At 56.3% G+C, this 26115-nt stretch overlaps 7 protein-coding genes across 7 annotated transcripts; 5 read left to right on the forward strand and 2 right to left on the reverse strand.

The window, feature by feature from the left end:
* Positions 1–971: 971 nt before the first annotated feature.
* On the reverse strand, positions 972–4106 carry B0H64DRAFT_315828 (PXA domain-containing protein; the record flags this gene model as incomplete). The annotated part of the gene is made up of 1 exon (XM_062800260.1): positions 972–4106. The coding sequence occupies one exon, from the start codon at positions 4104–4106 to the stop codon at positions 972–974; it is 3135 nt and encodes a 1044-aa protein (XP_062664913.1).
* Positions 4107–4687: 581 nt separating this feature from the next.
* On the forward strand, positions 4688–5620 carry B0H64DRAFT_450181 (transcriptional Coactivator p15-domain-containing protein; the record flags this gene model as incomplete). The annotated part of the gene is made up of 3 exons (XM_062807126.1): positions 4688–5188; positions 5238–5345; positions 5399–5620. The coding sequence occupies exons 1-3, from the start codon at positions 5039–5041 to the stop codon at positions 5618–5620; spliced, it is 480 nt and encodes a 159-aa protein (XP_062664914.1). The 5' UTR covers positions 4688–5038.
* Positions 5621–5860: 240 nt separating this feature from the next.
* Positions 5861–6892, reverse strand: B0H64DRAFT_471326 (uncharacterized protein). Its single transcript, XM_062807878.1, has 4 exons — positions 6748–6892; positions 6309–6688; positions 6149–6250; positions 5861–6078 (listed from the first exon to the last, which is right to left on the reverse strand). The coding sequence occupies exons 1-4, from the start codon at positions 6832–6834 to the stop codon at positions 6012–6014; spliced, it is 636 nt and encodes a 211-aa protein (XP_062664915.1). The 5' UTR covers positions 6835–6892; the 3' UTR covers positions 5861–6011.
* Positions 6893–7048: 156 nt separating this feature from the next.
* B0H64DRAFT_335080 (DNA polymerase alpha/epsilon subunit B-domain-containing protein) lies at positions 7049–10032 on the forward strand. Its single transcript, XM_062801119.1, has 2 exons — positions 7049–7893; positions 7944–10032. Exons 1-2 carry the CDS (start codon positions 7124–7126, stop codon positions 9676–9678), a joined length of 2505 nt encoding a protein of 834 aa, XP_062664916.1. The 5' UTR covers positions 7049–7123; the 3' UTR covers positions 9679–10032.
* A 701-nt stretch (positions 10033–10733) lies between these two features.
* On the forward strand, positions 10734–12951 carry B0H64DRAFT_37531 (Cupredoxin). The gene is made up of 4 exons (XM_062802408.1): positions 10734–11382; positions 11436–11556; positions 11607–12752; positions 12821–12951. The coding sequence occupies exons 1-4, from the start codon at positions 11019–11021 to the stop codon at positions 12843–12845; spliced, it is 1656 nt and encodes a 551-aa protein (XP_062664917.1). The 5' UTR covers positions 10734–11018; the 3' UTR covers positions 12846–12951.
* Positions 12952–16323: 3372 nt separating this feature from the next.
* Positions 16324–23321, forward strand: B0H64DRAFT_37570 (polyketide synthase). Its single transcript, XM_062802435.1, has 4 exons — positions 16324–16762; positions 16858–17149; positions 17212–23103; positions 23186–23321. The coding sequence occupies exons 1-4, from the start codon at positions 16446–16448 to the stop codon at positions 23228–23230; spliced, it is 6546 nt and encodes a 2181-aa protein (XP_062664918.1). The 5' UTR covers positions 16324–16445; the 3' UTR covers positions 23231–23321.
* On the forward strand, positions 23293–23733 carry B0H64DRAFT_37567 (uncharacterized protein). Its single transcript, XM_062802432.1, has one exon. The coding sequence runs from the start codon at positions 23413–23415 to the stop codon at positions 23695–23697; it is 285 nt and encodes a 94-aa protein (XP_062664919.1). The 5' UTR covers positions 23293–23412; the 3' UTR covers positions 23698–23733.
* The last annotated feature ends 2382 nt before the right edge of the window (positions 23734–26115 follow it).

A 26115-nucleotide genomic window follows, 5' to 3' on the forward strand; every position in this document is an offset into this window, starting at 1 on the left:
GAACCTTCCGACGATGGCAACATCTTGACAGCAACTGCTAGGGTTTCTTTAAGCGGCAAGTTGCTTCGAGTCCCCAACAACCCGGGTTCTGGTGGTTCCCATCGCAGCATCGACAGCAAGATTCACACCCTTCGTTCCGTCATTGGCCCCGGTTGAATAACCCCGGCACCTTGTTCCGGGGTACCCAGGGTGGGACGGGACCTTTGCCGTGCGGGGTGTTACAGGCAATGGACGATCACTGAAGGAACGGAACAGGGAAAGGGCCGAATCAAAGTGACCGAGCTTGAGAATGGGCGGTCTCAAATCCGAGCGAGTGTGTCTCCATGGGGAAAAGAAGGGGGAAGGTCGAGTCTTGCATCCTATCACGTTGTGGATGGCATCACGAAGGGAACAAGACTTGCCGCCAAGTCCGCCATTTGCTTGTTCTGGAGGCGGCTTGCTTGGCAACCAGCCATCCGTTGGCTCGCCCAAAGCTTGGTATGCTTGTCTTCTTGCGTTCTCATTCGGGCGGAAGAAGTGAGATCCTCCTGCGGACAAGGGCCTCGTCGCTTGGCCTCGGGCCGGAGCCCCCCAGCGTGCTGACTCCTGTCCAATGTTGAAAGGATGGGTCGGCTGATGCATCACGGACGGAACCATGGCCGAGATAGCCTTGTCTCGGGAACAACCTCGGCAGCACGCCTCATTCCTAGCTTGGGCAAGGCTGCGCACCTGTCATGGTGCGGCTGGGCCCAACCCCATTGCATGCCACCAAAGTGGGTGTGGTATTGTCGTTGTTGATATTCCTCTCCGGTCTCTCATTAAAATTCTTACAAGTCGTCAAGTAGTTATCGCCCTGGCCCCCATCGCTCATCTCATGCCGAAATACAATACAATACGCCCGCTGGCCGCCATCCAAGAAATCCATGGATAGCCCAAGAATTCATACACATCGCTGTCCCGTCACCTTGGTACAGTTTTGAATCGTGATCGCATCAATGCGTAACCGTCCTCACGGCCTGGAGGATCACCCCAAACATGAGGCCTCTCGCGACCTCCTCGATTTGAAGACAGTCGAACAGGCGCCCGAGCGCTTCCGACGTGGCGGCCTGGCCCATGACGCCCGTGAGCGCGGCGGGCACACCACTCTCAATCAGGAGTTTCCTAGCCTTGATCCGAAGGTTTTCCTTTTCCTCGGCCGTCATCTCCGCCGGCCATGCTGCCCGCTCCTGTTCCGTGGGGAGGGTATTTTCCCGGAGCTTCTTGAGGTGCGCTGCGATGCCGCTATCCGAAGTGTTGCCTTCGAGAACCGAGGTCTGGATGAGCGATTGGATGGAGAGGAGGGACGGGTTGCCAGGCCGCAAAAGGAATGATTTGGCCGCCGCGAGAAGAGTGCGGCGGATATTCCAGGCGGACGAGAGCGTGTACAGCTCGTTGATGACAGCGAAAAGGAGCTCAACCGCCACACGGGTCTCTTGTTCCGACATTTTCGAGTGTTGTTTCACGCCTTGCAGCGGAGGACCGTTCAGCCGCTGTTGAGTGTTGAGAGTGGGCATGGTCAAGGAGCGCGCATGATGTATGTCCTGAGGGCGCGCATGCGACGGGCTGACGGGGGATTCGTAATCGTCGCTAATCATATCAGGCGGCGGAGGCAGCCGGAACCCCTCGAAGCTGAGACTGGATGGCGACCGAGCTGGTGGCGCTCGGCTCGCCGCACGGCTCGATGCCCGACTATATTCAAGGCTGTTCCTCGCCGAGGCCCGGGAAAGTCGCTGGTACTCGGGTTCCGCATCGCCTTGCGAGTTGTAGCTCGGGCGTCGGTCCATCGACGGCATTCTACCGGGCTGTAGCGCGGCGGCTGAGGAACGTTGGCTATCCATGCTGTCCCTTGTCTTCCGCATTCCGCTTAGTGAGACACTGCTGTCCGCACGGGGCAGGGTTGATGATATCGACAAGCGACTAGCTGCTGTCACATCTTGCAGGGCCGACGGTGTCGGCGATGGAACAGGAGGCGCCGGCTTTCGTTGCCCCAGGCCGATATTCCCCAGCACTCCTGTGACCCCCCCAACTACCGCCTTCGAGCCTTCCAGAGGGGCACTTGCCAGCACGTCAAACACATTTTTCCCTAGTTTCTCGAACGCTTGGAACCCCGTTTTGGGAGCGTTGGGAATGTGTCCGTGATCTCTTTCAAGGAACTTCTTCAGCCCCTCACTCTCAGCCAGACTCTGATACCCACAAGCATCCCGGAGATAGCGTTCCAGTTCGCTGCGCAATGACGTCCGGGTGTGTCCCTTCCAAGACGGCAGCACGCTGTGTTTCTCCGTAAAGCCAGTTGCGCCAGAGATGGTCGCAATCCGCCTTAGCACCTCGTGAAGGCCCTCAAAGTCGTTGTACTTCCTGATAATCATCCATCCGGGGTAGATTGTCGTCGCCGGTTCGATCTGGACGAGGTAATCCCATGATGGTTTCGTTCTGATCCTACCATCACCCGGCTCGTCCAACACGGTGATCGTTGCATTGTGCAATGTCAACGGGGGCGGCTTGCGAGGCCCACTCGTCTCGGCTTCTATTTCGTCCCGACCAGGCGGGACGATCTGATCAAAACTTGTGAACCTCGCCCCATCGTTCGTTGGCGGAGACGATTCTTGGCTCGAAGAGGGAGAGGGTGTAACCCCGGAAAGCGGTGTGGCGGGCGTATGAATGACTTCGTTCTTGCCGGACGAGCCATCGCTACTCGTCCTCTTGGAGGCACCTGCAGAGATGTCCAACCGTTGGGGAAGATTTGGTTTTTCAGCCAAGCCCGTTTGGATGTCTAGCTCGTCCGCATTGCGTTTGAGTGCATCGGCCAGTCTTTCAGAAGCCTTTTCTGTGACCGTAGTGTTTTCCGAAATTGTGGCCGGCTGTCCCTGTTGGTCGGTGAGGGCACCTTCTTTGGCAATCATTTGGTTCAAGCGCTTCATCTCTTCCATTGCCAACTCCATCTCTTCCTCGGCCTTGCTCAACTTCTTTTTATGGACAGATTCTTTCCTCCGCCCCTTTTCATGTTCGAGCGAGTTCCTATTCCCTCGGGCGAGGCCGACATTGCCCACATTGCCGTCCAGGTCGGCAAACGCCGCGTCTGTGCCGGGTCCCGTTTGCATCCCGACGTCGATAGCTTGACTCAGGTCGGGTTCGCCGGACTCCAGCAAGTAGACAATCCATTGATTGATCCACTCGGGCTTAGAACAAGACTGGAGTGTCATTTCTAGAACAACACCTGCCAAAATTTCTCTCAAAAAGACTCGAGCTGGGTCACACTCGTAGCTCGGACGGTCAAGAAATCCCAGCATGTCTTCAGCAGCCATGCGGAACTTGTGCGCTTGTTGTTTCTGATCCAGCAGCGTGGATAAATTGCACTCGGGGTGTGAGGCAAGGTAATTGTAGACGGCGTCTGCAGCAGACACTTTGGAATCGGGCGGGAGCTCGGAAAAGGCGTTGGATAGCTCGGACATGAAGACGACAAGGATGGAAGAGGAATTCGTCAGGAAGTCGAGGAAGGCGTCTGCGGGGCGCTTCCGGCTTAGGCGGTTGGAGACCGATGTGAGAAACACGGTGAGTGTCTTACGGCAGGCCAACGGGAAAAACTTGTCTGAAGGTACAATGGGCGAGTACCACCACTTAACGTAGTTATCGACGACGGCGTCAACCAATTCGTTCAAGGCTTCGCGCGTCTCGGGTTGCAGGTCGTCGAACGAGCGCACCAACGCGCTCTCTGCATCGTCGGCGGCTTGTTCCTCGGGGGCCCCATCCTCTGAGCCCTTTCTCGCCGCTAAAAGTCGTGTCAAAACATCCATGCCTCTCTCCCCCTTGACGGCCCGAACCACGTCGGGATTGCGCTGCTCCCATTGTATGAAGGTCACGATCCCGCCGAATGCGCCGATCAAGACGAGACCTAACCTGCCGAGTACAAGATATGTGGTTGCGGCTAGGCCCACGGCAACGCCGCCGAGAGTTCCGGGTGTGGCTGTGGCTAGGAAGCCGAAGGCTTTCGATGTCAAACCCTCCTCGTCGTTTGCGTTTGGGGGGTTGGGCGGTCGAGGGGACTCGGTCCCTACAGCAGTGCCGGATACCGCCTTGTCTTTTTCGTCCATTTTATCACGGATAGCGCACGGCGTTGGCGCATCCTCTTGTTTCATCGAGCCGGGGTAGGTTTCCGGGGAAGCATCGATCCGGACAGGAGGGAGGTTGAATTGTCGGCGTGGAGAACGGAAAGTAGGAGAGGCTGATGCTGCTGACGTTGGCAGGACTTGGCAGCAGGAGCACGATTTGTTGTTACGAAGGCCCGTCGCAACAATGCTTTGTTTGTTCAAGTAGCGGTCAGCCAAGAGTAAAAGGAAAGACGAAGCGGACAAGACGAAGGAAGGCTGAAGTGCAGGATATCTGAAGCTAAATGAGGAATTGTTTTGCGGATGATTTTTTCGAGCTTCCTTCCTGTCAACAACCCTGGTGGACTTCATTTCATCAGGGGCCCCATTCCCCAACACTTCAAAGGTCCGGCCTGCCTTGGCATGCATCCTGTGGGCAAAGAAAGCCGGACTTCAAGTGTAGACCTCGACCAAATTTCGACCGTAGGAATGGGATGGAGGCCATTCTGGAACCCAAAGAAACTATGGATACTAGATTTACTTTATTATACTAGATATCATTTATCCGTATTTGTTTTTCTCGATCGTTTTCATTTAATCTACAATTTATTTGGTTTCTTATCTGCTTTCGAGTTCGGCCTTTTTTGGCCAGACGCTGTGGCAGGCCAAGAGTTCCTTCCTCCCATCGTCAAACGTAGCGCGTCTCCACCGCAAGGTCCGAACCGAGAAGCCAAGCATTTTCGTTTAATTAAGAGAGTGGGCTGAATTCGCGCCTGCCTTCACGTGCGAACGCGCCGCGGGAGTGAGCTCCTTTCTCACGTCACGGCGCGACCCCTCACCGACGAGGTGCGATTCCGCGGGTGGAAATAATCCCCGGAATGTGCAAACTCGGCAACGAAACACAACCACACTGAATACGGCCAACCGCATTACCCGTCATGGCCTACCATAAGAAACGGCAGATCGCCGCCGAGAGTGACGCGGAGCAGCCTGTCGTCAAAAAATCAAAGAGCGAGAAGAAGGCCAAAAAGGATCTCACGCAAGGCTCAGACGCGGAGGGAAATCCGTACTGGGAGGTCGGGCTTCCCGTACCACCTCAAATGGTTTTCGAGATGAGGATTGCTAAAATCTCACTAGATCGGCAACAACAGGCGTGTCGGACCCTCCCAGTTCAAGGGCGCCACCCTAGTTAATATCCGAGAGTTTTACACCACACCCGATGGCGAGCTGAAGCCGGGAAAAAAGGTAGCTTTTTTGCTCTATTCTAGCGTATGTCCACGGGCACTAACAACTCGTAGGGCATCTCCCTTTCCTTGGACCAGTACAACGCTCTCCTCAAGGCTATCCCAGAGCTCAATGAAAAACTCCGCTCTGAAGGTCATGAGGTAGGCAACATGCCGGCGGTTGGGGCTAGCGGTGCTCTGGTGAAGGCAGAGAAGCCCGCAAAGTCCAAGAAGTCGAGAAAAGCAAACATTGATGTCACGAGTGAGGAGGAGGAGGGCAGCGAGGAAGACGATTGAATTGTGTTTTGTACAGCCGACTTTTGCTTTTATTGGGGCGTTCATTTCGGAGTTTGTTTTGCTGGTAGCAAACGGGGGCGTTGGTCTGACATAGCTTTTGCCATGAGTTAATGTGATCGTTCTGTCAATCTACATCTTTGAAACCAGATGAAAGAAATTCGGGATGCTAATTTACGGAAGTTGGATCTTAAGCACGGAGCAACGCAGGGTGTGGAGTGACAGCAGCACCATACACCGGCTATGAGTAGGGTATTTATTCTTTCGTATACATTACAATATGTACAACAACCTCGAACCCTTGGCAACGGCCTAATTGTAGCCATGGATGTACCGTACAGATTCCACTTGAGGAGACAAACGCTGCCTTTTTACCAGAGCTCGCCCCCTTCTTTTACACCTTCTCTTCCTCCCGAAGCCTGGCTATTAGTTTCTCCTGTAGAAAGGGGCTGAGTCCGAGGCTGGGGAGTAACAAGATAGATTAGTCAAAGGGAACGAGAAAACAAAAAGGAAGGGAGGGGCGCGACTCACATTCCCTGGTTTGTCACAACTCGGTACGTGCCGCTGGGCTGATAGTTGCCGACGATCTCGCCCTTGCCATCCACCTCCACGCTGCCGAGTATGTCCTCCGGCCTTGACAAGCCAAGTCAGCAACACCCCAACAGATTTGCTTCCCGCTAGGTTGACCTACCAAGCAATCCTCCCAAAATCAGGCGGGTTCCGAGAGTCGCTCAGATGCACCCACCCACCCACTCCCGCCCCGCCCGCACCACCCTCGGCACTCGCACCGCCAGCACCGGTGCCTGATCCCCGTTGGTTCCGTGCCTGTATGAAATTAAACCCGCCCGGCGACGCGAGCGCCTGCGCTTGGCTCTTTAGCCCCGGGTCGTCGGCCGCATGTTTGGCAAGGACGTCGTCGAGGATGGAGAGGAAGCGCGGGTTCCCCTGGAACGATTTAGGGGTCGGTGGGAGGGCAGTCGTGGTGCCAATTGCGAGTGACGGGTTTGGAGGTGTGGTGTCGAGGTAAGAAAGGAGGTGACTGTTGGGTTGCTGAGGGTTTGGGAAGACTTTCTGAAGTGGGATTAGTTCTTGACCTTGTGAAGATGGTTTTGATGCTGATGGACACTGACAATATTGGCATTGGAGGTTAATGTTGATACGCGCCTCAGCCTCGAAAGGCGAAGCTTCTGCGGCGTGAATAAACGGGTGGCCAACATCTTGCTCGATTGGCGCGTGGATAAATAAGGTAGGTAGCTTGAAGCTGGTGTTTGTTCGATGCGGTCATGGTTCGAGCTTCTGAAGCTTCAATTGAGCTCCACTTGCCTGCCGGGAACGCACAGACTCAGCAAGACCCTGGTTTGCGTCCCGTCTTCCACCCCTGTCTTGCCCCGCCAAACGCGGGAAGTCGACGCGCCGTTGCAAGCCCATTAACGCGGTCCTGCACACCTCGAACCCAAAACCACCAGCAACACCAATCCCACTAAATCCAATACAAACAACGTCACGATGATGGTCATACAGAGTCCAAAGAAGAGCCCGCGGAAAAATCAACCAAAAAGTCCCGAAAAGGGGTCCAAGCGAGCCAAACCACCCCCACCGCCGTTTTTCGCGCCCAAGAATGCCGCCCCCTCGAGCGCGATCCCGTCTTCGTCTCCCGCCTTTGCGACACCAGCGCACCCGTTAAGGCCGTTTCAACCTCCCGCTCCCGCCAAAGCAGCTGTCCTCCCCATTATACTACCCCCTGCCACCCTCCGACCTCTTGCTTTCCGCACATTTACCAAAAAGCATGGCCTAACGCTGACGTCCTCGGCGCTCCAAGAACTCGCTACCTTCATCGGGAGACACTGCGGCTCGGGATGGAGGGAAGAAGGCTTGGCGGAGAAAGTCCTAGAGGAGGTGGCTCGGACGTGGAAGAACTGCAATGGGGGGGTCATTGTGGAAGGAGCCAGCCCTGAGCTGAAGGACATGCTGAAGACTCTAGAAGGGAACATGAGCGGCGGCAAGATAATGAGTGGACCACGGGGGTTGAGCCGACAAAACAGCTTGATGCTAGAGCCGACCGAAAACCCGGACCATTCCAAGACGCGGCTCGGGCTGAGACCAACAGCAACGCTTACACGGGACGACAGCCAGGCCAGCTTTGGCATGTCGGGCATCGGTTTTGACGAGGAGCCAGATGACGAAGGGCTGCAGGATGTCAGGAGATGGCTGAAGGTTATCGGTGCTTTTGAGCAACCCCGGTACGCGTACAACGTCGCCAAGAAGCATTTCGAGAAGTATGAACTTTCCCTCTCCTGGGGTGGACGCTCCGCTAACGACGGACAAGAGTTGGTTCCAAACCATCCCTCCTACCACCGGCCTCCCACAAAACCGACGCTTTCCGAAATAGGTACAACGTCGTCCACCAACGCCTTCTCCGTAACGAATCGTTTCAGACGTCGGCAGTAACGAGCGCCAGGACAACTGGTCTGCGTCGAAGCGCATCCACAACAATGCAATCGCACAAGATAACCCCGATAGCGAACCTCCTTGGTCGGCATGGCACGAATCACATGCTGCTTGGAATGCTCGTCATGTTACCCACGGGCAACCTGGCCATTAGTGACTTGACCGGAACCATCACTCTCGATTTGTCTCACGCAGTCGCCATCCCGGAGGACTCAGCTTGGTTCACCCCTGGCATGGTCGTTCTAATCGACGGTGTTTACGAAGAAGAGGAGGAGTCTATAGGCAAGGGACTAAGCGGGAGCAGCGGCGTGGGAGGCACCATCGGGGGGCGCTTTCAGGGGTTCTTTATCGGACAACCACCATGCGAGAAGCGGCGAGCGACGCTGGGAGTTAGTGGGTTGGATGGGGGTCCGGACCACACAATCGGTGGCGGTTTTGGGTGGATCGACTTTCTCGGTGTGGGCAGTGAGCGGGCCGTGGGGTCTCGCATGCGAAAGATGGAGCAGAGATTGCTGCGGCAACCAGCGCTGGCCGATCCAGACAGCCCCGGACGAGGGCGTGTAGTGATCGTGGGCGAGCTGAACCTCGACGTGCCACGCAGCCTGCAGGCGCTGAAGAAGATCCTCTCCCTCTACGCCACCGATCCGGAAGGATCAACACCCATGACATTCGTCCTCGCCGGTAACTTCACTACCCACGCCGTCATGGCGCGTGGCGGGAGCGGTGGGAGCATAGAGTACAAAGAGTTCTTTGACGCCCTAGCCTCGACGCTGGCCGACTTCCCCACGCTCTTGTCCACGGCAACCTTCATCTTCGTCCCGGGCGATAATGACGGGTGGGCGTCCGCATTTTCAGGGGGTTCTGCCGTCCCACTTCCCCGAAACTCCGTCCCAGAGCTGTTCACCTCACGGATCAAGCGGGTTTTCACCACGGCCAACGCCGATGCGGGGCTCTCTCCCGCCGAAGGAAAGGGTGGCGAAGCCATCTGGACCACCAATCCCAGCCGCCTCTCTCTGTTTGGACCAAACCACGAAATAGTCCTCTTCCGCGACGACATATCCGCTCGCCTCCGCCGCTCCTCAGTCCGCCTCAAAGGCAAAAACCCCACAGCAGCCGATGCCTCCTCGCAACCCACCCAAACCGAAGACACCACCATGTCCGGCGCCAACCCCGCCCCCTCCTCCCCACTAGCGCCGGGCCTGGAAGCGATGGACCTCGACGACGGCACCCCCCAACCGCAGCAGCCCCAACCGCAGCAGCCCCAACCGGGCAACGCCGACGACGAGGCCGCCGCCGCCACCATCCCGTACGACACGGTGATCGCGCGCAAGCTGGTCAAGACGCTGCTCGACCAGGGCTACCTCGCGCCGTTCCGGCAGAGCGCGCGGCCCGTGCACTGGGACTACACCACGGCCATGTACCTGTACCCGCTGCCGACGGCGCTGGTGCTGGTGGACACGACGGCGCCGCCCTTCTGCGTCACCTACGAGGGCTGCCACGTCATGAACCCGGGAAGCGTCCTCGTCGGCGGCCGCAGGGGCGTGGCCAGGTGGGTGGAGTACGCGGTGGGGGGTGCTGCTAGGGGTGGGAGGGTGAGGGAGTGTACCTTTTGAGTGGGGGGATTGGTGGGTGATGTGGTGTTGTGGTGTTGTTGCGGTTGATGGGATGGAGAGGTATCATGACATGTGATGAATACAACGTTGCTCAGGCACTCGAATCAACGTAATATCCAAACCCAGGGAATTTCAAGCAGCGTTTAATGATCCTGACCTTTCCATGTAGGTACATACAGGGTAGGGTGTATACAGGGTGCAGCTGCAAGCCCTCTCGTATTTGAAGGGTGCTGTGCGAGGTAAGACGGGTCTCAGCAGGTTCAGTGCTTTTGGGTCTTGGACACGGCAGCACTGCAATGCTTGATGCTCGTCCCCGTTCAAGTTTCCGAATACACGCGTCTGAAGTCACGAGAGTCGTGTTCAGATGAACTCCCTACCTAACCTTGACCACGCTGCGACCAACCTCGGTACAAATACGCCAGCTGGCATCGGGTGCGAGGCGCGCTCCGGGCCGCTCTTGGGATTGCCCCCACCCCGCCACAAGGTTAGGGGACTTTGTGTGCCCCCACCCTACCCCCCCACTTCCATCCCAACTTCAACGTCCCGAATTGTCAACAACCTCCCAAGCCATTCCGTCCATCCCCGGGAGAAGAAGAAAAAGAAAAGGGGGGAAGCGGTTATTTTCAGAGCACAATTGTCCAAGAGAAGTGTCGTTCTGTTATCTTGACAGACGGACCATTGGTAGCCGACGAAGAGCATCTGACGGTTGGCCTTGACCACCAAGTTGGTTCCATTGTCATGTTCTCTTCGTGGTCTTATTATATTTTACAGCATGTCAACGACTCTCAATATACATCGTTATGGGTAATCCCTCTACCTACAGAAAGTGCGCAAGAGTTACGATTAACAATGTTATAGCTTGAGCTTAGCTTCGCATATGGTTCAAACATTACCGTCGCCTGTTATTCTCTTCCATCACGCCTTGCTCACCGATTAGGCATTGACTTAGTCCCTCCTGATATCTAGGCATCTAGTTGGTGCTCGAAGCCTGCTCGAGATTGGCTAGATGTTACCGAGGGTGGCGAACCCTCAGGCTAGTCTCCTCGGCCCTGGATTGGAAAAGGGAACCGGTGACGGTTGGCAGCCATGGCGACAGCCCTCGGCAAAGGCTTGACATGTCCGTGGGTTCGCACGGGGCTCCCCGTGTACGCAATCAGAAGCCGCACACTGGCTGATTCTCCAGAGGCCAAGGATGGCGTCTTCCGCTTCTTAAGGGCAGCCTTTGAGGCGTTTTTGCCACTTCTGCTATCTCCTCACGCGTCGCTTTTGCGTCTGCACCTTCAATAACCACCCTCACTTCATAACCGCGTCGCCTTCGCTTGGTCCGCCAGTTCTGGAACATGTTCGTACCGGTTGCTAAGTTGCTAGCATGCCTGTTCCTGGCGAGTCTCGTCAACGCAGGAACCGTCAACTACGACTGGAACGTGAGTTGGGTATGGGCAAGCCCCGATGGCTTCGGAAGATCCGTTGTTGGGATTAACAACGGATGGCCATGCCCCCCGATCGAGGCCACGGTGGGCGACACCGTCGTCGTCAACCTGAACAACAAGCTCAACAACCAGACTACTGGGCTGCATTTTCACGGCATCAGCCAGGTTCCGACTCCCAACATGGACGGTCCTAGTGGTGTGACGCAGTGCGCGATACCGCCAAATTCTTCCGTCAAGTATCAGTTCACTGTTGATGCCCCGGGCACATATTGGTGTAAGTACACCCGTCACGAGTAACTTTGGTTGGTGCTAACACGCAGGGCGAAGACCACTCCCATAACATGGGGCAGTATCCCGATGGCTTGCGCGGTTCTCTCATCGTGAAGGACCCCAACGACCCCTACCAAGGGAGGTACGACGAGGAGCACGTACTGGCCGTTTCAGACTGGTAAGTGGGCATCGACCCAACTCCCAGAACTCAAGGCTCATTGTCGACAGGTACCACAACGATAGCATCACCGTGGTGCAGGACATGCTCTCCCCTTCCAATACTCGATTTCTCCCGCCGATGCCCGATAACATTACTGTCAACGAGGGCCGGGGCTTGCACATTAACCTCACACAGGGAAAGACGTATCGCATCCGCATGATCAACTACGCCGCCTTCGGCGCCGTAATGGTCCAGTTCGATCCGCACACCATGAAAGTCATCATGAACGACGGAGCATATATCAAGGAAGAAGATGCCCGCCAGCTGCGCCTGGCGCCTGCTCAGCGGTACGACGTTCTTGTCTCGGCCACCGACAGCGATAGCGGGAACTACCCCTTCCTGGTGTCGCTCGACGTCAACCGGGACTGGACCAGCGCGACTGAAAAGAAGACCTGGGCCCATAACTACACGGGCTACCTTGTCATGGACGCCTCACAGCCACTGAACACGACCTCTGTCGTAAATGAGTGGAAACCCGTCGACGACGCCCACTTCAAGCCCTACGACGGAGCGGCGGCCTATGGCTCGTACGACAAACTGATGAAGCTCGACTTCAACTTCTGCCTTGACCAGAACGGGTACCATCGATCGTGTGTTAATAACCTCACCTACATTGGCCAGAAGGTACCGACGCTCTACAGCGCCGCCACGACGGGCGACCAAAACACGAATCCGGCCATCTACGGGCAAGTCAATCCCTTCATCGCCAACTACAATGACACCGTGCAGATCGTGGTTAACAACATCGACGCTACCTCCCATCCTTTCCATCTACACGGACACCACTTCCAGGTGCTGGAACGGGGGGCGAGCGGGGTGGGCAAGTGGCCGGGGAAGAACGAGACGTACGCGGCCAACCCGCCGATGCGCGACACAGTCGTCGTCATGCCCAAATCGTACGCCGTGCTGCGCTTCCGCGCCACCAATCCGGGCGTTTGGCTGTTCCACTGCCACATTGAATGGCACGTCGAGATGGGCCTGACGGCCACCATCATCGCGGCCCCTGAGCGCCTGCGCAACATGACATTCCCCGACGACCACATCGCAGCTTGTAAGAAGATTGGCACCCCGTACCAGGGTAACGCTGCCGGAAACACTCAGAATGCGACGAATACCACCGGCTTCATCACCGTGCCGCCGACTTCTTATGATGGGTAAGTGCTTTCATTGTTTGGGGGCGGGTTCGTGAATATGTTCACCGTTATATTGACTTGATATATAGTGCGTCATACTCAACAGAAGAGTAATCTGGGCGGACAAAAGAATGCGGGGGAAGGGTCAACAGGGAAGGAAAGAGAGACAAATTGTACTTGTTAGCAGAGACTAGGTAATGAACAAAGTCTGTCGGTGATTCCTTTCTTTTCTTTTATAAGTTATCCACTCCCACAGCCTACAGATCCCGCCGCCCACCTCTTTAGGCATCCTCCTGCTGCTCATCCCATGCACAGCAACACCGCTCTACTTTCTCCGCCCACACAGTGCCATGTCAGCCAATCCATGATGCCATGTCATGTACATGGGCTCGGACCGGGCGCTGAGACGTGTCCCGCAGCTCACACCCGAAGTCCTGTTACACGGCGGCAGCCTGCCCAAAAAGAACATGGAAGACAAGCGTCTCAGCTCGTGGAGCCCGTCCGATGCTTCTTCCGGGCCGACGCGGGGGGCCAGGCCGCAGCCGGCCACACAAAACCATATTGTGATACGGCACGAGAGAGGCCGCGGTTCCTCCGGATATTGGCCGTGTATCCACACATTTGGGCCTCGTTGGTGCACGTTCATCACCATCACATGGTGCCATGGCTGTTTATGGGACCGTATCTAGGTAGATAACTGCACGGGGCGGTGGGGAAACCACTGTTGCCGTCAGAGTCACTGGCGGTCTTCATTCGGGCATCTACACAGGTGCATCCCGTGGGGCGCAGAGGGCCCGTTGGCCTCAGGAAGTCAGCAGTTGGGTACAATGACAGCACATACAAGTCTCTCGGAAGCGCGGTCGTATTTACTGCTGATTATCAGCTGGTTTCCTCGCTCGAATACCGTGACTTAAAGGGGGGTTGCTGAGTTGTTGCTGGACACTGTAAGCAAACGCGAGCCTGCTTCTGTCCCCCAGGACCGGAAGTGTGACCGGATGCGAAAGTGGCACCATATGGACCGGCTACGAGCACCCGTCTTTGGCAACCCCGAGTAGGTTATGGCACACTTGCCTATTCAGGGATCATGAATCGCCGTATTTATCAGCCACCCGTCATGCATGACAAGTCCGGCATGGGGATTGAACCGGAGATTCTGGTTTCGTGCCGGTGAATCATCACGCCGAACCTAAACAAAGGAAAATACGTCTCAGGTAGCTGTTTCACCACATCGGCTGGCCTCGACCGAGCCTAGAACAGAGCACCTGCCGAGCCACCAGATCTGCTTCGACGCGACGTTGAGCTTTCTGAAAGGTTACCAAACTGAAACTTGGTGTTGATGACAACTGATATATCCCGGGGCTCCCCACGCAAGTAAGCAGAGAAGGAGGTTACCCAGTGAGATGTGTTCGTCCGCCGTCCGCAGTCCGCCTTCCGTCGCCTCCATGGCGAAACCTTGCAGCTTTGGCCAAACCACACTCAGCCAGGATGCCGAGAAGCCGAAAATAGTTCGTGTTAAATTTTGCCAAGACCGTGATTGCCGCATGTTCTTCAATCGCGTGACGGGTCGGACAATCGGGGGTCCGGCGGTGGTTGTGGTGATGGTAATCGTACCTAAGGGGAAGGTTTGCCCGAGCCAACCACTTTTGGTTGACGCCGGACAGCATGCCGTGAGCCTGTTCGAGACATAGATCATGTACATACCTCTCAATGGATGAAGGGGGGGTTGGATATCACCGATTAGAGGTTGAGGTGCGAGTGAGATGGGTGGTGAGTGATCCGTTGTTTTGCAAACGAGGATGGCAAGCACGCCGGGTTCTCGAAGTAATACCGCAAATTTGGTCAAATGGAAGATTCGTCGGTGAATTCACTGGAATAGAGCCGGCCCTCGGTTTGGTATTTCGCATACCTAATCTGGTGTCCCAGTCAACGAGCTTGGGTATGGCTTCCTTTTTCTTTTCTTTTTCACCGTTGTTAGTTGTTATTTTACGGTGCTCATCTTCTCAGACCAGGAGTGAACTTTCCAGGTTTCGATTCGTGCCTTCCATTAACTCTGCTTGGGTATCGAACCACCTGAGGTGCCCGCTTTTCCTCCATGTGTAAGGTTGTGCCGAGCCATCTACTCTGCAAGTCCCATCTCTCTCATGGATGTCCATACCTCAGATTCCAAGTGATCCGTGGTTGGCAGCTGCGCACCCTGTCTGGTCTGTATCGGGCAGCGACTAGCCCCGGGCCATTCCACAATGTGTTCACACACTCGACACGTCGAGTAGTCTACCTCTACCGAGACGCTGTGTTGCAGACGACCCGCAGATGACAACAGGAAGATCTGGTACTGCGTATGGGCATCATATGAAACTGGCGTTGTCTTAGTTCACCTTATCTGTCGTTCGGTGATTTTGAGGAGGTATAGGGCAGGTTGGATGCTCTGAGTGAGACACTCGGACTGGATAGAAACATGGAATGTGGCCAAAGAACTGAAATCCAACCCGGATTCCATCGTCGTTTCCCGGCAGGCGCAGGCGAGTTAACCCCCACCCACCACTCACCACCCCGCTCCCCAACCTTCTAACGGGCCCAAACTAGGTAGGTACGAAGGTAGGTACCCAGAAAGGGAAGCCTTGGCGCATGAACGACCAACCAAGCACCTTTCACGCCGATGAGGCTCTCCCGTTCCCACCGAAAACTATTGGTTGGCAGCGACGACATGCCACTTCTCCCCCTCCAACCGCCTTCACCGCGTTTTGCATGGAAGTACAAAATATCGACCCTGAGAATCCCGACGGCAGCACGCCCAACGAGTCGAAAACAAACAATTGGCAGGCAACCACCTCTACCACATCCGCAACCCACCCCCCACCATGAATTTTTGTGGTGCAATCGCTCACCTGGGCCGTGGTGCGGGAGTCCGTGCTGGAGGGAGGGGAGGATGGGGGAGTCCGTCCCGCCGGCCGATGCTTCCCCTACGAGCCGGCGGATTTACGCTAGAGGTGTAAAATGGTTTGCGACAGGTGGTTTCTGTCCCATCGGACAGACAATCCATTCAGGGACGAGGCGCAGTATGCCAACGAGCAGATCCTCAGCACTGGCAGCAGGTACCTGACCCTGAACTGAGACCGAGAACAGGAACGCGCGACTGCAAACGCGCTGCAGGAATACCGTGACGCTCTCGTTCCTCACCCAATCCAGCCAACCGGTCTGTTCAACCGGCCCATGCAACAACGCTTCCGGTTTCTTTTCTCGGATTATCACATGGCGCCTACTCCATCGAGTCGTCGCTACACAACATGGAACTTCTATCCGGAGCTCCTTCCCGCCGTTTCGATGTCGATACCTGCGGCCAGGTACCTACCACTTGGGGTGGTACCGCCTCTTTCTCGTGGGCCCGGGGACAAAAAGGCAAGTCCATAGGGCTATCAAATGTCGCTTCAGACGCCGGGGGATGTCATGGCCGGTAAAATGCGTGCGGTGATTCCATCCATGCTTCTTCCGTCGACGTGGTCCCATTAGACTACGATCTGCCATCCCCAACCTCTTGTCCGAGCTTTACATTACTTTGTTACTTGAATGCATGCTATAAGACACTTTCTTTGCCCTGCGTTGCTTCGATATCTTGTTCGAGTTTCTTTCTTTAGTTTGTAGCTCTCTATCAACAGCCACAAACCCGCCATCCCGTGAAGCAGCACGGCGTCCTTGGCCTTCCTAACCCACGTCAACATGGAGGCCAACCTCGACGAGAGCTGGGCCGAGCGGCCGGCATTCCTCCTGTTTGGGGATCAGTCACTCGACAGCCATAGCTTTCTCGCTCAGTTCTACCGCCAGTCCAAGCACGGCGAGCTGGCAAGGGTCTTCTTACAGCAAGCAAACCACGCTCTGGTGGGAGCCGTCGAGAAGCTACCTACTTTGGAGCGAGCAACTCTACCCGAATTTCGAAACCTGCGGCAGCTCAACGAACGATACCACAACGCGCCCCTGAAACATGCGGGTATTGACGCGGCGCTGCTGACAATATCGCAACTTGCGCACTACCTCGAGTGAGTCTACGCCAGGCACGCTTGCCAACTTCCCAGCCCCCTTCCTAGTTTTCCGGGCTTGTTTCGGGCCGCCTCCTCTGACTATGACAATGTAGCCACGCCGAGAAGCACTGCGGCGATATCACACAGCCTCGTAACACCCATCTCATCGGGCTCTGCTCGGGACTCTGGGCTGCATCCGCTATCTCGATAGCGCCCTCGTTGCCCGACCTCGTCCATGTCGGCGTCCAAACGGTTCTCTTGGCTTTCAAGACAGGCTCCTACGTCCACGCCGTTGCGCAACGACTAAACCCGGCTTCTGAACGAACCGAAAACTGGACCTACATCTTCTCAGCGTTGAGCGTTGAAGACGCCACCGAAAAATTGGACATTTTCCATGTTGCCTCCGTGAGTTACCCGCCGCCTGCCCTGCTTCGCTGAGTCGAGTAACTGACACGCCGTTTTAACAGAACCTTCCTCCTGCTAGCCGTGCGTATATTAGCGCGGTATCCGACAATAGTCTCGCAGTGTCTGGCCCACCCAGCACGCTAGATGCCATAGTCAACAATGGGATCCTCACGGCCGACCCAACCGCTGTCCCTGTCCATGGCCCCTATCACGCGCCACATCTGCATTCCGCAGCCGATATCGAGAGGATTCTAGAGCTTGACAGACCAGAGGTGGAAGACGCCTTGTACAAGACACAGCCGCGATCACCAGTCATGGACTGCTCAGCTGGCATTTGGTTCTCCGTCTCGGACACGAAATCGCTCCTGACAACGGTCGCCTCTACCCTCTTGAACAAAGGGTTGATGTTTAGCAAGGTCCTCGCTGGCTGCATTGAGACTGCTCGCGAATTCCAGAGCGATAAGTGCCTCATACTCCCCGTTGGCCCGACTCAAAATGCAACTACGCTTCAGAGACGCCTCCAACAAGAGGTCGGACTGGAGGTCACTATCCGCATGCCGCCCCCTATCGCGCCGGAGGCCACAGCGTCCAGGATTGGGAATCACGGCTCGAGCGGGAAGCCTAAGCTTGCCATTGTCGGCATGGCCGGGCGGTTCCCTGACGCTGCCAGCCACGAAGCGCTCTGGAAACTGCTCGAAAGTGGCCTTGCTGTCCACCGCGAGGTCCCACCGGATCGTTTCAACGTCAAGACACATGTTGACCCCTCCGGCAAGGGCAAGAATATGAGCCATACTCCATACGGTTGCTGGATTAAGGATCCGGGCCTGTTTGACCACCGCGTCTTCAACATGTCGCCGCGCGAGGCCCGCAACACAGACCCGATGCAGCGGATGGCCCTGACCACCGCATACGAGGCCTTGGAAATGTCAGGCTACGTCCCCAACAGGACGCCATCCACAAGACTCGATCGGATCGGCACCTTCTATGGCCAGACCTCGGACGATTGGCGCGAGATCAACGCCGCCCAGGACGTGGACACGTACTTCATCACGGGCGGCGTTCGCGCCTTTGGACCTGGCCGCATCAATTATCACTTTGGCTTCAGCGGGCCGAGTCTCAACATCGACACCGCTTGCTCCTCCAGCGCCGCCGCCATGCAGGTGGCATGCTCAGCACTCTGGGCCCGCGACTGCGACACGGCCATTGTCGGCGGCCTCTCGTGCATGACCAACCCGGACATCTTCGCCGGGCTCAGTAAAGGCCAGTTCCTGTCAAAGAAGGGACCATGCGCCACCTTCGACAACGGTGCCGATGGGTACTGCCGTGGTGACGGATGTGCATCGGTCATCGTCAAGCGTCTGGATGACGCCCTAGCCGACCAAGACAGGGTTCTCGCCGTCATCCTCGGCACCGCGACCAACCACTCGGCGGATGCCATCTCCATCACGCATCCCCACGGTCCGACGCAGTCTATTCTGTCTACAGCCATCCTTGACGACGCTGGTGTCGATCCCCATGACGTCGACTATGTCGAGATGCACGGCACCGGTACGCAAGCTGGAGACGGCACCGAGATGAAGTCGGTCACCGACGTTTTCGCACCCGCGAATCGCCCCAGACCCGAAGACAGGCCGCTTTTTCTAGGAGCCGTCAAAGCAAACGTGGGGCACGGCGAAGCCGCCTCCGGAGTCACCGCCCTCATCAAGGTACTCTTGATGCTCGAGAAGAATACCATCCCGCCCCATGTAGGGATCCAGAAGAATGGCGGGGAGATCAACAAGACGTTTCCCAAGGATTTTGCCGCGCGAAACGTCAACATCGCATTCCAGCCCGTCCCATTTACAAGGAGGGATGGAAAGCCCAGGCGCGTCTTCGTCAATAACTTCAGCGCAGCCGGTGGTAACACTGGCCTCCTGGTCGAGGACCCCCCGAACGTTTTGCCTGCAAATCCGGATCCTCGTACCCACCACGTCATCACTCTGTCGGGGCGGGTTTGGGAGTCCGTGAAGGGGAATGCCGAACGCCTCCTCGAGTGGATGGAGCGGCACCGCGACACACCGCTCTCGCACATTTCCTACAGCACAACAGCAAGGAAGTCTCACCACGTCTGCCGTATGACTGTGACAGGCAAGGAAATTGGGGATCTACGGACGGCCCTTAGAGAACGCCTCATGGAGCTGGACCTGACCCAAACTATCCCGGTCTCCCATCAGCCCAGTGTGGTGATGATGTTCACCGGACAAGGGTCACAATACGCCGCGATGGGGAAGGAGCTCTACAACCATCACGCAGTGTTTCGCGAGAGCATCGACGGCTTCGTCGACCTGGCCCGCTTACAAGGCTTTCCGTCCTTCCTCCCCCTCATCGACGGCACCGACCAAAACGTGTCCGAGATGTCACCTATTGTGCTGCAACTTGGTCTGGCATGCTTCCAGATGGCCCTCGCCCGCCTGTGGGGGGCGTGGGGAGTCAAACCTGCTGCCGTCGTGGGTCATAGCCTAGGAGAGTATGCCGCTCTCGAAGTAGCCGGCGTGCTCTCCGCCAGCGATGTCATCTACCTCGTCGGCTCTCGTGCCAAGTTGCTGGTCGAAAAGTGCACAGCTGGCAGCCATGGCATGATCGCCGTTCAGGCTCCGGTGAAGACCGTCCTGGAGCTGATGGGCACCGAAGCTGGCGGCCTCAACATTGCCTGCATCAACAGCCCCCGCGAGACCGTCGTCAGCGGTGACTCGGAAAAGTCAAAGGAGATGGCCGCGCATATGTCCGCCCAAGGTTACAAGTCCCATCACCTGCAGGTGCCCTTCGCTTTCCACTCCCCCCAGGTGGAAGTCATTTTGGATGATTTTGAGAAGCTCGCACAGGGCGTTAGCTACAAAGCCCCAAAGATCCCTATCATCTCCACCGTCCACGGAGACGTCATTGAGAGCAAGTCGATCGACGCCGGGTACCTGCGCAAGCACGCGCGAGACACGGTCCACTTTCTCGATGGCCTTATCGAAGCCCAGAAGTCGGGCACTATCGATGACAAGACTGTTTGGCTCGAGATCGGCCCTCACCCGGTTCTTTCGAACATGGTCAAGGCTACGTTCGGCGCCAGCACGGTGGCCGTCCCCACACTGCGCCGTAGCGAGCCGTGTTACAAGACGGTGACGAGCACCCTCGCCACCCTGCACAACGCGCACCTCAAGATCAACTTTAACGAGTACCACCGCGACTTCTCCGACTCAGTGCGTCTCCTGAACCTGCCGACGTATTCTTTCCACGACAAGAACTACTGGATCCAGTACACGGGCGATTGGTGTCTCACGAAGCACGACTTATCGGTCGCTGCGGCGGAACAGAAGCCTGCAACGCCCTGGGTCGCCACGACGACAGTACACAAGCTCCACAGGGAAAGTGTCGAGGGCGGCATAGCGACCGTTGAGACTGAGTCCGATCTCTACCAAGAGGAGCTTCGGAATGTGGTTTGTGGTCACCAAGTCAACGGGGCCCCTCTGTGCCCGTCGTCACTGTACGGCGACATGGCCATGACCGTGTGCGACTATGCCTACAAGCTGCTGCGGCCCCAGTCGAAGGGTATCGGCTGTAACGTTGCGGATATGCAGGTCTTCAAGCCGCTCATTTTCGACGACAAGGCCGGAAGTCACATCTTGCGGTTGACGGTGAGGGCTAATGCCGAGGCTGGCGAAGCCGACTTGATCTTCCACACGGCCCAGGGTGGCAAGAAGCTCGAGCATGCCCATTGCAAAGTCTACTACGGCAATCACGACGACTGGCAGGACGAGTTCGACCGGGCCGCCTACCTCATCAAGTCCCGTGTTGACTTCCTCATGGAGGCGGAGAAACGTGGTGCTGCCTCCAAGATTGGACGCGGCTTGGCGTACAAGCTCTTCTCCGCCTTGGTCGACTACGGCGACCGCTACCGGGGCATGGAAGAGGTTATCCTTGACAGCGCTACTTGTGAAGCGACAGCCAAGATCCGCTTCCAGACAACAGACCAGGACGGCACCTTCTACTTCAGCCCCTATCATATCGACAGCGCCTGCCATATTTCGGGCTTCATCATCAACGGCACCGATGCTGTGGATTCGCGCGAACGAGTCTTTATTTCCCACGGCTGGGGCTCCATGAGATTCACCGAGATTCCAAATGCAAACAAGGAGTACCGCAGCTACATCCGCATGCAGCCGGTCAAGGGCACGGAGATGATGGCCGGCGATGCCTACGTCTTCGATGGCGACAAGGTCATCGGCATGACGGGCCGTATCAAGTTCCAAGCCATCAAACGCCACACTCTCAACATGATGCTTCCTCCGCGGGGCCCCCAGACGGCCTCGCGCACAGCTCCCTCGCCGATCAAAGCAGCACCCCAAAAGAAGAAGAGGAAGGAGACGGTGAACCCCTCTAACATAGACAAGGTGAACCAGAGGCTGAAGTCTGTGACGGCCGCAGTCATGGATATCCTTGTCAGAGAAATCGGCTGCAGCCACGGCGAGCTCGCTGACGACGCCGCCTTTGAGAACCTCGGTGCCGATTCCCTAATGGCTCTACAAGTCTCTTCGAAGATACGCGAAGAGTTGGAATTGGATATTGAAGCCCAAGCCTGGCTCGACCACCCCACCGTCGGCGCTTTCAAAACGTACCTAGCAAACTTTGAGAGACCAGGTCGCAATGAAAGGGTGTCCTCTCGTGACTCGGCAAGAACGACAGACGACGAATCTCGCGAGGTGGAATCTGACTCGTACGTCACGACACCGCCCGAAGATAGTGCTCCGCATTCCGTTAAGGGTGATGCACCGGACGAGGCGGGGCCCCGCGATTCTGCACAGAACCAGGAGCTTCGAACCATCATCCGTGAGTCCATTGCCACGGAGGCGGGCGTGGACGTGCGAGAAGTTGTTAGCGCGCCCGATTGGCCGAGTCTCGGGGTCGACTCCCTCTTAGGTCTAGGAATCAGCAGCCGGATCCGTGAGTTAGCCGGCATAGAGGTTCCGAACGACCTCTTCCTTGAGCACGCAACGCTTCAAGACGTGGAGCGCGTCTTGGGCGTCACCACCGCCCCCAAGAAACGTGCCATCCGCGAGCGGCAGCGCACCAAGGAAAAGCCCAAGGCAACCTCCGCGACGGCCCCCGTAGGGGAGCATCCTCGGATCGCCTTGGAGGAACCCGCCCCTCCGAAACCGCCGAGACCCACCAGCATTGTCGACGACTTTCCCCACCGCACAGCCAACTCGGTCCTCATGTCTGGGACTTCCAGCGACAAAACGAAGCAGCTTTTTATGATCCCGGACGGCAGCGGGTCTGCCACATCGTACACCGAGATCGCTGCAGTTGGCGGTGGGTGGTCTGTCTGGGGTCTCTTCTCGCCCTTCATGAGAACGCCGGACGAGTATCATTGTGGTGTCTACGGCATGGCTACCAAGTTTATCGACGAGATGAAGCACCGCCAACCCGAGGGCCCGTACTCGCTTGCGGGCTGGAGTGCCGGAGGTGTCATTGCATTCGAGATAGTCTACCAATTGGTCACGGCCGGGGAAGAGGTTGCGAACCTGATCATCATCGACGCCCCTTGCCCCGTCACTATCGAACCGCTTCCGCAAGGGCTCCACGCATGGTTCGCATCCATTGGTCTGCTCGGCGAGGGTAACGACAAGAAGATCCCCGAGTGGCTGCTTCCCCACTTCTCCGCCTCCATCACGGCTCTCAGCACCTACGATGCCAGACCGATCCCCAAAGAGAAGTGCCCCAGGGTGATGGCTATTTGGTGCGAGGATGGAGTGTGCCATCTACCCACGGATCCCAGGCCGGAGCCGTATCCGAAAGGCCATGCCCTTTTCTTGCTCGACAACCGCACCGACTTTGGGCCAAACAGGTGGGAGGAGTACCTGGACATAAACCGGATGCAATTCAGGCACATGCCAGGCAACCATTTCTCCATGATTCATGGCAACTTGGTATGTTGTGCTCCCCCCACCCCCTTAATCTACCCTAACATCCCTCTACTTGAAACGAACAAATGCTAACTCGACGACACAGGCCAAAATACTTCAAGGGTTTTTACAGGAGGCCGTTCTGGGTTAAGGCCGCAGGTGGCCGTTTCAATTCACTCCCCCCAAAGCAGAGCCGACAATTCGGAACCCATCACGGCGTGTTTGTTTTTTATTGTTGTATTTTCATTTGGCGTACATGCATACTTGATAGTGCTCACCGGCATCATTAGAGATGATTTGGTGCTGGCTTTGGTTGGGCATGGTGGTGGCGCCATGCCAGCGATTTCGCTTACTCCATTTCAATGTTTAATAGCGATGATTGCGTTTACTTCTGCTTTTCCACTTGTCGTCGTGTCTTGTTCGTCTTACCGTCGTTGTCTACTTTGCCTCCCCTTGCTTAGACATTCATCTGTTCGGCTCACTTGGGCCATCCACACACCCATATCCATGGGGGATCGGAGGGGGAACAAGAAGACTCTAGCGCAAGGTCTCTCTTTTTACAGGGCTCCTGCCACATTCAACATTTTGGTTTTTCGATCCTCAGACTTCTCGATATAAAATAACAAGATTGCTTTCTTGAACATAAACACTTCCCCTTGGCCATCAAGCCGTCCCATGCCTGTGGTTCCCTACACCTAACGCCCACCGTGTCTGTTATGGCTATGTCGAAGGATGAAGCGAGCCAAACTCAATGCAAAACATCTTCAAAATTTATCTGGGGCTCTCGACGCATTCCCGGTCCGGCCGTTCTGTTCTCTCCTGTCACCTCGTGACCATCCTTCTCCGGACTTGGCCTCTCCTTTAAAAGCCGAACAACAAACAACAACATGTCCCCGCACCTTTAGCAGATGTAGGCGGAGTAATGACTGCCAAACTCACCTTAAACCGTTCCTGCCTTCATCCTACTTCCAGCTCCCGTTGGTCCCATTAGCCAGCGTTAGGGCCCCGATGTTGCAGCTGAACATTCCAAACACATCTGGCAAAAGGGACTAATAGTCCAATTGTGTTTGTCTTCGACTTGTTGTCCCGTTCTGTATCGGCTAACTCCTTTTGGTTTCCTCCCTGACAGTTGGGTCCAGTACCTAAATTTATACATGGCTCCGGCGGCGGCATTGAGACTCCTGGCGCAACCCTCCCCGCATGCTTGGCAAAGTCGGCATGCGTTCCTGGTGCAGGAGCTCATCGAGCTTGACTATGTGGGTGCCGCCCGAGAGACTGTTTTACTGGGACGTCCTGGGGTGTAAAGCTGCGAGTCGCATGCTTTTCGAGTCCCTAGGTAGTTGCGGTCGGTGATGTCTGTTGCTTGCAGGTGGTTTCCCGGTTTGCAATATCCTTCCGTTGCGGTTTGTTTTGAGTTTGATTGATTGGCCAGCTGCCCTGTCCTCGTCCCAATCAGGCAGGAAGCGGTTACAGGGGCCCTGGTGGAGTTAAGTGGTGAACCACCTGCACAGGAGGAAGGAAGCACCAGAGTTAAACTTGATTATTAGATCTAATTTTTCATAGAGATATTGTCAGTCTCGGAAATGACACAGAAACTTATGGGAATCATCCCCGCGATTCAAACTCTCACCGAAAAAGTTGGCTATGAAAGTTTTCGGCCCATTTATGCGGCTCACAAAATCATGTTTAGGACCGGGCATCTGGGTGTGCGACTCACCAACCAACAAGCCAGGCAAACCCCCTTTAAGTTCATTTATCTTAGCTACCTATTCAACAATGACGGTCAAAATAACACTGCCTGGCTGATCTGTTACATGGTAGGTACCTATGTAAAAGGTCCATCGCCAGACCAGACGGAAAGAAGCCGCGGCGTGGGGGTCACTCGAACAAGCCATAGATGGAAGTCCTCAGGTAGTAGGTAGGTAGGCAGCTACTCAGCAATCTCTGTCAGCAGCAGATTGGGTTGAGAGAATCTTAATCTTTACTAGGCAGGTACTCCCACCAGCCGATCTTGTTCCGACACCCCTCACTCACATAGGATCCCAAAGTTGGGTGAGACAGTCACTCGTTGCTTGGCCCTATTCTCTTGGCCTCGAGAGCGCAAGACAATCCGTGATGATTTGCTGTTTTGCGTTACTGCCGCCCGTTGGTGCCCTGAGTCTGAAAGAATGTCTCGGGACCGAGCGACAGACTCATGTTCAGCTGATCACCAACAGCATATGCCTTTCCAATCACCAACCATTCATCATCCCCGTGGCAAGGCACGAGTACGAATAACGTGGTGTCTTTCACATCACATTCCTGAAGCCACCGTCTCCTTAATGACAGCTAACCACTCCCATCACCGAGTCCCGGGGATGTATGCAGTGGTGCATGCAGTTCGCTCGCTAGCCAGCCCTGTCCTCCGCAAACTACATACATATATGCACCCTTTGCATGCCAGAGAGGCGTCTGTTGTTGGCTTCTGCCGTTGGGCTTTTGCAGCATGCCCCTTCCCCCACTCACCCTCGGGGATCGCCAATGCATAAGACCGCCGGCGGGAGACGGTTCATGGGTCCCCGACCGACCGATGTGACGCTGAGGGTTCACTCAGCGCGCTCGGCAGGGAACGGCAGAGACGCGGGTCGGCGCTGTTCTAGGTAATGATCGACAAGCTTCGGCCATCAAGCCCCGCCCAATTGGGAGCCTGGTGGTTGGGGGCCTGGGTTCTGCAGGCGCGTCAGATAGGGATAGGCCTGGGAACAATGAGATCAGGAAATCATACATGGGCTGCTCGTGGAGGATGTGCGGATAGAAGCGGGTTTGGTTGGCATCGTGGGGGGGGGGATGCCCCGTTCGAGCTGAGGTTGCCGTCTACCGCCGGCGTGAATGGCCAGGCATGAGGGGGAGAAGTTGGTCTGGCTGGTGGTTCCGCCGTAGCCTGCCCGACTAGTGTCGGGCATATGCTCCCCTGAGGGAGGTGTGCCACCGGGACGGGGGCGCGACCGTTTTCCTGCCCTCTACCCGTCATGTCGCTGCCGGTATGGGTCTCCCCAA

This window comes from Chaetomium fimeti (genome assembly GCF_033439085.1).
Source record: "Chaetomium fimeti strain CBS 168.71 chromosome Unknown B0H64scaffold_1, whole genome shotgun sequence".
NCBI lineage: Eukaryota > Fungi > Ascomycota > Sordariomycetes > Sordariales > Chaetomiaceae > Chaetomium > Chaetomium fimeti.